At 40.9% G+C, this 13913-nt stretch overlaps 3 protein-coding genes across 3 annotated transcripts; 2 read left to right on the top strand and 1 right to left on the bottom strand.

Moving 5' to 3' along the window:
• Positions 1 to 2506: 2506 nt before the first annotated feature.
• LOC109477391 (ubiquinol-cytochrome-c reductase complex assembly factor 2-like) lies at positions 2507 to 5237 on the top strand. The gene is made up of 4 exons (XM_019778638.1): positions 2507 to 2672; positions 4062 to 4133; positions 4300 to 4369; positions 4848 to 5237. Exons 1-4 carry the CDS (start codon positions 2541 to 2543, stop codon positions 4937 to 4939), a joined length of 366 nt encoding a protein of 121 aa, XP_019634197.1. The 5' UTR covers positions 2507 to 2540; the 3' UTR covers positions 4940 to 5237.
• Positions 5108 to 7518, top strand: LOC109477390 (haloacid dehalogenase-like hydrolase domain-containing protein 3). The gene has a single exon (XM_019778637.1). The coding sequence runs from the start codon at positions 5181 to 5183 to the stop codon at positions 5931 to 5933; it is 753 nt and encodes a 250-aa protein (XP_019634196.1). The 5' UTR covers positions 5108 to 5180; the 3' UTR covers positions 5934 to 7518.
• On the bottom strand, positions 7208 to 11355 carry LOC109477389. Its single transcript, XM_019778636.1, has 8 exons — positions 10944 to 11355; positions 10521 to 10625; positions 9660 to 9797; positions 9192 to 9401; positions 8963 to 9045; positions 8523 to 8575; positions 8261 to 8416; positions 7208 to 8111 (listed from the first exon to the last, which is right to left on the bottom strand). Exons 1-8 carry the CDS (start codon positions 11284 to 11286, stop codon positions 7739 to 7741), a joined length of 1461 nt encoding a protein of 486 aa, XP_019634195.1. The 5' UTR covers positions 11287 to 11355; the 3' UTR covers positions 7208 to 7738.
• Positions 11356 to 13913: the final 2558 nt, after the last annotated feature.

The following is a 13913-nucleotide window of genomic DNA, read 5'->3' as shown; positions in this document are numbered from 1 at the left end:
GTCGCCTGGCTGGCGAAGAACAATCGGCTTGCAGTTCAATTAAATTCCACAAGGGGACGCCTCACACTGGCTAAATGAAGCGTTCATTTTCGTGACGCTGACATGGCTGAAGAAGAGTGATGGATGTCACTCTAAACGTCCGGAAGTAATCTCCATAATTTATCCACTAGTGGAGTTTGATTTATCTTTGAGTACTGTGAGTTAAATTCTACCACGTCCGCGCCTTGGACTACTAGACAAGCCAACAATTTACATTCTTCCCCGATATACAGTCCAGATATAAAGGACAAAGGCCACCGACTAATATTAATGGCCATTGCTTTCTTTGGCCAATAGCTACAGCCTTGACACCGCAGGATCATGGCTAGGACGGGATACATTAGCCTCTACCAGGCTTCGGGAGCCTCTACCAGGCTTCGGGAGGCGGCTGGAAAGAGTAGAAATCGGCCAAATAGAGAAACTAGAGTTCCACGATCTCATACCTTCGCCAAATGATGTTAGCTTTTATGAATAAGAACTTATATACAATGTATTAATCCCCCTAATTATGCAAATAGGATCCGCAATTGCATGAATTATATCTGTTGATCATAATCTCCACCAACAGTCTTATTTTAACAAAGAAAGCCATTATAGCATTTCCTCATATATTATGCAAATGAGGTCCTTATTTGAATAAGTTATGTTAAATTATGTTCACCTTCACTAAACTTCAAACACCCCAAGTATAAAATTCCAGGCCACTATGCAATTATAACATTTTCTCATTAGTTATGCAAATTAAGTCTTCATTTGCATAATCGATATCTGCCTGTGTTTCTCTCGTTCTTAATAACATATGTCGCAAGCTTGAACTTCCTATCATGGAATGCAGCTGATTAATAGAATTTCCTCATTAATTATGCAAATTACATCCATATTTGCATAATTGTAATATCATTATGTCAAGCATTACTCAAGCTACCTACATACCAAAAATCATGATGATCCATCAATCGGTTCTTGAGTTATCCTCCTTTAAACATTTGTCCTTTTAAACCCCCCTGCAGTTCTAGAGAAATCAACTAGGGGGCCCAAACTCACGTCACTTCTTCCCCAGCACAAGAGCTACCTGCCATCCAAATTTCGTCACCCTAGCATGTCTGGATCATGAGATATCAAAACCGGAAGTTCAGCTGCAGTACCATGACAAGCCGCCAGGGGGCCCAAAATCTAATCAGTTCGAGCTCTCATCAAGCCCTACCCACCTACCAAATATCAAGATAATCCATCTAAGCTTTCTCGAGTTATGCTGTTGCATGACAGACAGACAGACAGACACACACACACACACACGGCCAGGAAAACATAACCTTCTCCAATTCTTGGCGAAGGTAATAATATGCCAGGGGAGTTTGTCTGCTGGGAGAAAACATTTTGCCGCGAAATGTTCTCTCAACGGACAGACTCCCATGGCATGCTTATCTCTCTATTTGGCAGATTTCTACTCTTTCCAGCCGCCTCCCGAAGCCTGGTAGAGGCTAGAGATACATCTCATTTTTAGGGGTTGGCCAGTTACATTCCGATTTCTACTATTTATTCAGCCTGCAAAGGAGTCCTGTGGAGACTAATTTTAACCTCCTTGGTAGGATCTGTTTGGAGATTTTATCATAGGGCCTCATAGGAGAGCAACCGGATCGGCTTCGCTTGGTTGGTATTTACTATTAATAAATTACGTACTGTGCAGTAACGTTAGTTCATGGCCGTCACAAATCTCCCCAAGTGGAGGTTTAGGCTTCAGGCTTTTTATCGGGCTCTCTTTTTTGTACTGGTTTATTTATTTATTTTTATTTTTTACGTCAGTCTTAATTTGGGTGACAAATGGTAAACTGCCTGTAAATTGCTGCTGCCTGCGGCCTGGCCAATCTGATACTGTCTTTGCAACCACCAAAAGATCTGCTTGGAGGTAAACAAATCTCTATCCTGGATCTGCTGTCTACATTTCGTCGGTAACGTCTTCCGTCAGGGGCTATGTTTTATCAACTATGATTTATAGAGTCATCCATGGACTTGACAATGTAGCTCATCAACAATGTGCTGAATATCGAGTCTGGTCGAGTCATTGAACCCTCTTGTTTTAATGTATGTAGCTTTCTAGGTCGTTCACCTCAAATTCGATCAGATTCGGTAAGCAACAGGGAATACAAATACAGTCTGCTGGAGTCATTGAACCCCCTTGTCAGCTTTCTAGGTCATCCACGGCCATTCACCCCAAATGCATTGGATCAGATGCAGTAAATGGGTGAGGGTAGATGTTACTTATTATAGTTTCATACAATGGCAAAATGTACCCTGTTGGGAGAAGAATTAGTATTTATCAGTGTTTTACAACTAACAAAGTTAAGTCGTTTTCATAAAATCGACATTAGTTTCTTTTACCATATCAAATTCACGTAAGTTGTGCCTTTTTTACTAGTAGTTCCGCTAGAGCAAACACCCCTATGCATCTCACGTGATGGTATGGCCCAGTAGGTCAGTCACGTTGCACGTAACGCGCTCAGATGGCTCGGTACAAACAGTTCCTCCGCCTCTGTCAGCAGTGGCCGCTGGACAGCACCAAGGAAGGCCGCGACATAGCCGTAGCCATTCGTCAGGGAGTTGCCAAAGCCTTCAAGGAGGGAGAGAATACACAGGTAGGGGATATTTACCGGGTTTTTACATTCGTCCTTCATGAGTAATATTCTGTCATTCAACTTACGCAACATTTTGGGATCTGTGGGAGGGGGGCGACTGGGAAAATAATGGGTTGCTTGTGTATGTACATCAGCTGAAGTAGGTCATCTGTCTGGCTGCATACGTAGGACGAGAAAACATACATTGTGTTCGATTTTAAACCTCCTTGTTTCTACAAAATGAGAAGTAAAAAATCTCACATCGTGTTTCCCTTTGCACTATGTAGCACACAAAAATACAACCTTCCAGGGAGTGAACTCCAGAAGTTTAATACACATGTTGTTGTTGTTTAATACACATGTAAATTATGTAAGGTTTACTTTGGTAGTTTTTGTCTGTCCTGCAATTCCGTTGCTTTCCCGCCAAGCTGAGGGCAGATGATACCATTATTTTTGCCATTGAACGCACGGAAACAAGGCCTTATTAAATGTGATTTCCTATATAATTTTTAATCTCAAATATCCACTTTTCAAAACTTCTTCTAGTTCTGCAGCAGAAAGTCACGGGTCTGCCTCCCAAATATCAAGGAGCTTTAAATCCTTGCAAATACTGTGGTATATCATGGAGTTAAAAGACTGTTTTTCTATCTCCATGGGTATATAAAGAAAAGGGATTGACTAGCTGAAGTTCCAACAACAGCTGTCAACAGTAAACAAACCATATCTTTGACCTCAAACAAACCCCATCTTGGATTAGCTCTTATTCCAACAACAGCTGTCAACAGTAAACATATTTGACCTCAATTTGTCATGTTTCCATCTACACTGGCCATGTGAGATCTAACCTCTGAAATCTGTCATAATAAAATGGGATTATGAACAAAGCTTTTACACCCTTCAGCTCAAAGTTCTACTTCTAGCCAGAAAGTCTCCAAACTGGACTGAATGTGAATGAAAGAAAAGGATTTTGAAAGAAATTAACTTGGGACCAGGGGACTAAACTTGTGTTCTGATTTTGGGACAGTCACTGTAGCTGTCTGACACAATGGGGACATCAGACGTGCTAACTACCATTTTTGAGGGTTGTTATGTCACGTCTCACCCCCTGGTATGGGCCTAGTGTTTGGGCTGTTCCATAATACTGGATACTAGTATGTCCATGGTCTGTTTTTCCACCACAGCACATTGACTGTAGTGTGCTGACCCAGAATGACCCACAAAAGTACCCACCCAACCCAAGGACCAGTGCAGGTTAGATGCGGGTAGGCATCAGAAATGCCTGCACAGCTTGTGCACTAATCTGCATATGCAGATGGTATTCCGAGTCCTGGAAATCCTTGAATAAATTATGCTAATCCTTAATCACAACAGTAGTATGCAAGGAAGACAATGTGCCTCTGTTATCTCCAGGTGAACCCTGTTGAATGCGATCGAGTCTACACCAGTTTGGACAGGCTGAACAAAGGACACTGGAAAAACAAGGTACAATTATACCTGTCATACTTCGTATGTGCCAGTACATTGTACATAACTGTATGTGACTTTTGTCAGACAATTTGCCCGGGGCTCTAGTTCTGATGTTCTGGTAATTTACTTGAGCACTGACCTTACTGTTTAAAGATGACACAGTATTTGTTGTTATTGACAGTACCCCAGAAGGAATCCCACCACCTTTACAGGACTGACTCTGGAAGACTACAAGCTAGTGCTGGCCTCAGGTAAGTTTGCATAAATGCTCCCATATATATATGGTGTCCCAGGGGGTCTGGTGATTCGGGTAATCTGAAGGTTGTAAGTTGGATTCCCCTGCAGGCCCCAGCGTTGTGTCCTTGAGAAAGGCAGTTTAAACCAGTTCGCTCACTTGTCTCGGGCGAAATGAGTGACTAGCTTTGGTTAGGGATGTCCTCTTGGATGGGACATAAAGCTGGGGGTCCCATGTTTTGGGTGTGTTATTTAGTCTGGCTGCATACACAGTACAGTGATGGTAATTCTAGGGCCGTCGAATTAAAGAGATTAAGGAATCCTGTACAGAGGAGGGACTTTAAATTTGTTTCCTCTTGAATGACACTTTTCTCAACCAAAATGGAGTTTCCAAAGTTTTCTTGTCAAGTCTCATCATTTTTTCAACTCTCAGTGACTCATCGTCTCATGTATGTTTCACATTCTGTGTTAAATGTGTCTCTCTTCCATCCACAGAGTCCTTGTCGGACATGCAAAAAACCAAGAAGTCTACCTGGCAGTCCATCAAGGAGAAATTCTCAGGCAAAGAAGACAGCAAGGAGGTCTAGGAAGTCTTGAGTGTTTCCTGAAATAGACTTTGGGAAGTAACAAAATTTGAGAGAAGGCACTTATAAGTGAAAGATTGAAGTGAGTGATTCAAAGTGGCAAGTTGTATTGTGAGGTTCTATTGTGCCTTTGATGATTTACTTGTGTGTCTGTAGGTTTTGAAGTAGAACAAAATTTACTACTGCACTAAATAATACTTATTATTAATAGCTGGTACTTTGTGAAGAACAGTTGAAGTGAATTATGGCAGTCAGGCCTAAGTTGCTGACTTTGGACTGTACCAACACCCTCTTTAAACTAAAGAGAAGCCCTGGTACCATCTACGCTGCTGTCGCTGACTCCCACGGCATCCAAGTTGACTCTGCTAAACTGGACTGTACCTTCCTGAAGAACTACAAGGAGCAGAGTCAGAGCTACTGTAACTTTGGCTGTATGAGTGGCATGTCCACCAAGGTGTGGTGGACTGAACTTGTCAAAAAGACACTCTTGGATGCCGGAGTCCCCAAATCCCCGGCCCTAGACGCTGTGGCCAAGCAGCTATTTGACGAGTTCAGTGGAGGTAAGCATTGGGAAGTCTATCCTCAGACCAAGGAAGCCCTGGAAGCCATTCGTGACAAGGGTGTGAAGCTGGGTGTAATCTCAAACTTTGACGAACGACTACAGGAGGTTTTGGCAGAACTGGACCTGTGTCGCCTCTTTGACTTTGTCTTGACATCAGTGGATGCTCAGGTAGCAAAACCAAACTGTCGGATTTTTCAGTTAGCCTTACAGTTGGCCGGTACAGCGCCATCTGAAACAGTCCACCTCGGTGACAACCTGGAGCTGGACGTCAGACCAGCACTGTGCATGGGCATGCACGCCATCTGGATCAACCGCGATAGTGTAGAAGTTCCACCAGAACTGCTGGAATATGAGGACTTTCACATGGTGTCCAACATAGAGGAAGTGGTTAAATGCATTAAGAAAAGGCGGGAAAAGCAGAAGCTGAGTGGTTAAAAACAATAACTCAAAATTCACTATTGTTCATGAATATACTCCCATGTTTATGAAATGATAGTGTTGGATCCCAAACACAATGTACACGTAAAAATCAGGTGAATCAACAGGTCCAATCAACCCTTTTTAAATGCACCCCAAACAGCTAAATGTGTTAAAATCCTTTCATTCTGGCAGTAAATATTGGTTACAAAGTGCAAGACAAAAGAGACAGCTTATAATCTTGCATGTACGTGTTTATGAACACAGGGTAGTAGTAAACAGTTAAGATGATAATAGTTAATTAAGCCTTTACTGATATTCCAGGGGGATGTAGGGAAAGTGTGAAATGGAGCAAATACACTGTGTTGTATTTTAAGGGGTATAATTTAGCGCCTGCTTCTTTATTCTAGTCCTTCATCAGAACGTAAATTTACTGCTCACACCTTTACTTACTACTTCCTTTTCATTGTATTTTGTGCTATTTGCAATCTACTTTGCTTTTTGCTTCATATTTATGTTCCATTTTGCACTTCCTGTACACCAGTGTCAAGGTGCCATTATTTACCTCTAATGCCGTCATGTGTACCCTTTGTGAAATGAGACTCACATGTGAGGCATGCACATGTATACTTGTACAACTGAAGTGAGCAATGGAAATTTGATCAAGGAGTTACTAGTAAGTACATGTGTGGGATCTGAGTGACAAACTTAAAGTATTAACCTTTGGGGGAAAATGACAGTAAGGTGTTTGATAGACCAGTCTTCTGGCATCATGTAGGTTATGGTATGTGTAAGAATATGGTGCTTAGTATGTAGGTCTACAATGAAATATCTACATTGTAGTGTATAGGGTAAAAGTGCAAGAGCTGCCAAGAAATGCAAGACTGTCACGTAACAAGTATTAGACTAATGTGGGCACTCCAGGATGTGTTATTAGCTACCTTACTAAATATGGTTGAAGGTGAAAGTGCTGAAATTGATAAAAATGATGTTTTGTGTATGAGCCTGGATAGAGCACAGAAAGAGCAGGAAGAGTGTTAAGTTTGGTATCGGGAGTCAATATCATATATGTTTCAGTTGTGTATGCATTATCATACCATGTTATGACTACTTACATGTACTACATTTTGACGGCCAGTTACATTTTATAACCTACATAATATCAGCCGTATATTTGTATGTTGGACCACTGCTGCTGTTCATGTCTGTGCCAATCATGTCAAGAAAGATGACAAACCATACTTTCCAAGGTTGGTCTTCTAAATAATGACAGCACCATTCACACTATAGTATACAGCCTGGCAGTTTTAATAAGCAACCACTGTCCAGAATCTCAAGTACTGGCACTTAATTTGTAACATCGTTATGTTTCCTTGAGGAAACAGATATTAGTAATTCAGGAAGCTACATGTATTAACTGTTACAGTGCTGGGATGATGATATATGCACAGTCTATAGATATCATTTCAATCCTAGCTTATTGCCTTTATGCGTTGTAGCATTATAAGTGGAGACTGTTCTGCTTTCACTTATACAACAACAACATGTATATGTGAAATTATCATATCAAGATGTTGATTGAAATAAAGGTTGAGGTTTGAAATACATGTAGTGTTATTTTAGTTATTAGGAGAGATGACATTGTGTCATCCATTTTTTGACAGATATATAGGCATATCAATTCTGTAGGTGCTGTACACCTAATATCTTGATTTCTTCTGCATTGCAGAGGATCCCTTCCCAAGACCTACCCACATGCCGAATTTAAATGTAGTCACAATTCATTGGTTAGGTTATCAGTCAGCAGTTGTGGAAGCATAGCACTAAGTTATGCTGACCACAAACATACAGAAACACACACAAACACACAGGCATGTTTTTATGGAGGAAGCTACCCATAATGCACCAGCCAAGCCCACCTGACCAGCAGGACCAGTAGGCTTGGTGACACTTCCGTCCGTTTCATCTGTGAACCTGAAGACGTGGACCTTATCTTCACCGTATGCAGGAATGATGGCCTCTATACTCCCGTCACCATCTATGTCTGCAGAGGAGATGCCACCTACAATACCTGTACTGCTCAGCAGGGGGCGCTTGTCGTAGGACCAGTCTGCAGGGTCGTCACTGCTGGGAACGAGAAGGTACGCGTGCCTGTCGTCGTCCCCAGATATCAGGATGGTTGGCTTTTTCAAATCACTAGTGTCGAGTGGAAAGATAGCTGAATAAGTGTCACGACCTTCGGATACAAGCCAAGACCCACAGTCACTTCAGAGTTATGGTAAAGTGGTTTAGAATTTCAGGTAGTATACTAGTAAATCATAACCTGAACAACATTTTTGTATTACCTGGCAAACCTCAGCGGTATGGCCATCCCTGGTGTCCCTTTGCCCTGCGTCATGTTTCCTGGGACAGAGAAGCCACTGGCGATAGTATGTCGTTCCCAGGTACCAGTCCGAAAATCGTCAGGAATTTCGTACACTCGGACGGTCCCATTCGTTTCACTGGGGAAAGAGTTATGCATCATTAAAAATGATTGCTTCAGGAAATATCAACTGGAACACCACTAGCATTGGGTAAGGGTCACTCGGTGAATAATATGTCCCTTACCTACTTGTTACCACCAGCAAGTCGTCTTTTCCATCTTTGTTCACGTCAGTCACCTGTCGGGAGAAGAAGAGAACATCAACTACACTACATGTACTTACATGTCGACGTCAAATTTTATGTGGAGAGTCCGACTGCATGACGAAATATGAAGAAGTCGAAACAGTGTTGAAACCGTAAAATATTGTTTTGTTTTAGCTGGGCTGAGGAAATTAAAGTATACTTGCCTGTAGGTGGCTCTGTAGTACGGATGAATAAGTGCCTCTAGACCACCTCCATCGCCAAAAATGTCTGTCCGATAATACATCGTGTTCCTGCAATGCTTTGAGCAGTCTAAAGGTCTTTTGAATTTGCTTTGTGGCCGATATCAAGGATACAATATGCGAAAATTTGTGGAGTGACGTACTGAAACATTCTTGCGATGTTCATGTAAGTTTCCCTACCTGAAGATCAAAGTACCGCTCGCCATCCTCTTCAATGGTTGCAGTTCTGATCAGAGTCGTGTCTGTCCAGATGTCTCCTGGGTCTTGGGGATGCAAGGTAAGATGTTTTTTTAATGCACTTGGCTTATCACTTGGCAAGTTGGATATCATGTATGCACGTAATCGCACTAAGAAAAACTCTAATTTCATGTACTTGCACAATAAATGTCATATGTTTATTCAAAGGCACCTTCTGTCCACACGACTCGCAACTTCCCGCCAAAATACTCCGGACAGAGGATCGCCAGTTTCTCTCCAGCTCCTGCAATGGTCAGTCGGACAGGCAAGGACAAGAACTCCGGACCCTGGATGACCACATGGGGTGACCAGTCGGGAGTTTGTAGCCCACCGGACTGTGGTTGCTCAAACCAAACTAGTTCACCTTGGAATGACGGAGGATCTGGTCGGAAAAAAAAATAATAAAAGAGGCAGATGTCAAAGAGTACTATAGCAAAAGATGCCATTCAAGATCCAAGTAATATAATTGCATTAGTAGTATGATTTTGATTCTTTCAAATCTTGACAATGTAAGAAATTGGGTGAAGGCAAACGGACTGGTGTTTGATATCATATTGATTATACAGACGGAAGACGGAAAAAGAATGGAAAGAATATTTCCTATCAAGATGTAGACAGAAAAATATGATAGACTTCATACTTGGAGGGATTAGAACAAATGAGAACCTCGCTACTACAGCATCCAACAGGTTGTCCCCATTCATGTCTACCCACTGTGCCGCTCGGGTGTAGGACCACAGCTGCCGCTGGGAGGCGCCGGAGATCAGCACTGGCTCACCTAGGGTGGGACCATAGCAGGGAAAAGAAACGAATATATATCAATAATCTTATCAACACTAAGAATTCCCTTGATGGTGTAATGATTAGGAATTTGTATTAGTCAAGTCAAGTCAAGTCAAAGCCTTTATTTTCCTTCGAATGCTTGTTCGGCGCATTAGTCATTTTGATTCAAACCGAAGTACGAGACATTGAAATGACAATAATGATGTCGTTATGATAATGGTTAGCTTGCCAGTTTAAATGTACTGAATATGGTAGGGTTAAAGTTTGATATGAACCTTTATACATGAGTATTTATCCATAACGGGCCTTCAATCTAACAATGTACATGTGAAGAACACGCGGTTTCATTGCACAAAGAGCTTGGTCAGCACAATCCCTATCAGCGCCCATCAAAGTCAAACAAACCATGGAAGGTTACCCGGTACCTTTGTCCCACTTCAAGTGTCAAGGTAATAAGTCATTCAATTCCAGGTGTAAAGTTCAAATATAAAGTTTGCCCTTTAGCAACTATCGCACCATGTGACTTGAACTAGATCTAATATAATGTACCTTTGAAATGACACTAGGGATTGGTACCTTCGCCGGATGTAGGCATTTTTCTCATCAGACCCATCTCATTACTTTAGACCAAATAAAGAGCAATGATCATGAATAACAGAATTGAGTACAGTATTGAGTATATCAGAACAAATATAGGCTACTGTTCAGGCCTACCTACCTACGTTACCCGGCCACCCCGGTATGAGTGCCACGGATCCATTGTTTTTGGGTGGGAAACGGCCGGAACAGACGCAAACCACTCCTGATTCAGCGAAAACCGTCTCTGTGACACAGGGGGTTGAGATACATTGTAAAAGAAACGAATACAAGCACTTGATTTAGTACTTGTTTGCCATCCCTATGCTTAAGGTAAACTGCCTTTGCAAACTTTAACCAGCTTTTGTAAAAGACAATGACACGGTATCTTAGTTCTCTGGTTGTCCATCGTTAACATGCAGTATATACACACAGTTCACTGTGGATCAAAGTGAAATTATACAAAGTAGCCAGACCTTAAACTTGCGATGGTATGAAGTATTTTGACGAAACGTATCAATTTTGTAGCATAATGCAAAATATGTGAAGACGCCAACTGTAATACCTGGCACTAAGCTGACTTCGTTTGGCCAGACAAAATCGTCACTGATCAGGGTAAGTTGTATTTTGTCTGGTTCGTTAATGGTCCTCCCGATATCATGTACACCCCAGACATGGTCGACGACGCCTGGCTGAGGGTTGAACGCGGACAGAAGCAGATCGTACACTTCATCAGAATCGGCGGACAGAGGTTCAACCGTGGGCCGCACCAAGGTGGAGAACGCCGGGACGTCCACGTTAAAGGTCCCCAGCTCACGGTAGTCTACACAGGACGTGTGGAGGGGTAGTAAGATGCATATGGCGATGAAGGAAAGCAGGTGTTGTAATGTGCGGAACATGACGAACATTTGCCAATCCACACCGCCCCGTAGTAATAACTAACAGAGAAGTGTTCAAAGGTTGCGATTATCTCTAGTGAGCTCGAGTGACAATGACTAAATCACACATCGGCCAAACTGTTAATGAGTAATGTATTGTTAACCACTCAAGATCACCCTGAGGTCACAGCCGGATTTCGACATGGTGTACTGTAGCAGGTGTATGTACGTCACCTTGCATCATCAGCGTTCTGTGGAATTAGACCTCCGTATTATTTATGAAAATTAAATCCTAATTGTGTACATCTCTGCCTAAGCTACATGCCAAAATCACGAAAATCCGTCGTTCCTTTCTTGGCTATATGCGTTGAAAGATTTTTCCAGAAACTCCCCCATAAGATCCAGAACAAGCTGCTAAGGGGACCAAACCCACAGCACTTGTCCCTGACTGACAAGAAAAGCTAGCTGCCGCCAAAATATCAAGACCATAGCGTATCTAGGACAAAATATAACCGGAATTTCTACTTCAGTACCAAGGTCAGCCTTATAAAATTATACTGACACAAAAATAAACACACGGACATACACACAGACATAAATTTTTGTGAAGAATATTCCAATGAAATAGGAAGGAATACTGCACTTTGGCCTAATTAGAAGAACAGTTTGCAAAAGATGCTTTAATACATGGCAACAAGTTCTAGTCTAGACATAAGCGTATGTTCAATATTTAAGTTTATTTGACTTAAAGGAGTAAGTTATTTGTATCATTACTCACCTATATGGACAAATATGATAGGAGGATGTACTCACAGAAGGGTACTGTACAATACATTATTGCTGTAAAGAAACTAGTCTAAGACATTAGGCACTTTAAGTGTACATGTATACTGTCCTGTCCTACCAAAATGTCACAATGTCACTGGAAAAGAATCTTTTATGAGTATCAGTATGTACATATATATACAATTTGATGGACATCCAGTAGTGGGGAATATTTCTACACATGAATGTACATGAAGTGCACAATGTATATACCATAGTACCATACAAGTTTTGATCTCCACAATTCATTATTCTCGTTCACAGACTTAGAAGGATACATTTCTAAATGACCAACACAAAGGGTACAGATACTGTTAAGGATACAAAATGCAGATTCCACATTATGGCACTATTTCATATATTATTTTTTATTTGATTAAAAGGTACAATGTTGCCCATCCCTGTCCACTGTCCTTTTCCCCAACCCTTTTGACCACAACCAGGTAGGTACCATTTGGAGTGATGAAAGTAAAGTGCCTTTCCCAATGCCAACTTTTATGAAATACTTGTATCACAATGTTTGTTTTTCCCTAATACAAATGTACAATTAACAAGAAGTTCCTATCTTTTGGCAAAAGTGAAATAAAACGATTGCCATATCCATGAATATTATTACAAGCAGATGTTTAATACCAATGCTTTCTTTCTCTGTTACCGATTCGTAGTGGAATAAATGAAGTCAACAACTTAAAAACATATAGTCGGAGCCAAAGGAAGAACAATACTAGTAATCAAACGATCATAACTGTCTTTTGTGCCATGAGATGGAGTTTATTATGAATATTGTCTGAACACTGTCTGTCAAAAATTAACCCCCATATGTACATGTAATTGGAGTAAATTCTCCACATGGACCCCATTACTATGTCTAAGACTCAGTACAGATATTGCATCATACCTACAATTGCCTCAAAATTTGTTTGCAACATGTGAAATTCCACAGAAATTACAGAAAACGTGTTCCCCCGACATAATGGCTTTATTCAAAAATATACAAAACACGTATCTAATCAGAATAATAAAAGGTCCAATTGGGCATTCCTGCAGCCACAAAATTATTTGGCTATCAAGTTAGTACATGAGCTTAACGTGAATAGAAAATCTGCATACTATCTGTGTAAAAGGGATGCCATTGGTGCAGGTGGTTGGATGTGTCATAGACATGTGGTATCAACTACAAACTGTCCTAAATCAGTGTGGGCCCTGAAAGAAAATCGAACTATAAAAACTATCAATTTGGGCAATGATCTTTAAGTGTATGGCTTGACAATCTAGAAAGAGAAATAATAAATACTAAGAATTAGTTCATGGACCCCTCATGTGTGTAACACATGTGTCAACAAGCCACCTTTCAGTATGATAGCATCAGATCTCAAATTCATTGTTAGACAACTTGCCACCCCTGTAGGCAACACACCTCAGGAATATATATATATTAGTGGAAAGATAAAGTTTAAGTCAAAAATAAAGGATGAGTTCTGTAGGGTAGAATTATGTGGGAAACAAGTTCTGTACATTTATCATGCTTCCTTGTTCTAGTTTATGATCCTGCCAATTATTAAATTACTTACTTTATTACCTTCTTATTAAATGGAACATATTTTACACTTTAGATAAATAAGAGAAACGTATGATACACCTTGAAATGCTTTCAACCCCCTGGTATATTGAACATAAAATGGTCCTTCATGTGAACAATTGATCTTGTGTTACAGTTTATAAGACAGTATAATTAACATTCAGCATAAGGATAATTGAGATATTGTAATTGAAATTCAACTAGCAAATATTAATAACCAAGGAAGCAATGGGACAAAATGACAACCTCAGGA

The sequence above is a fragment of the Branchiostoma belcheri genome, unplaced genomic scaffold, assembly GCF_001625305.1.
Source record: "Branchiostoma belcheri isolate BF01 breed outbred unplaced genomic scaffold, Haploidv18h27 scaffold4, whole genome shotgun sequence".
Lineage (NCBI taxonomy): Eukaryota > Metazoa > Chordata > Leptocardii > Amphioxiformes > Branchiostomatidae > Branchiostoma > Branchiostoma belcheri.
This window is presented reverse-complemented; position numbering and strand designations above follow the sequence as displayed.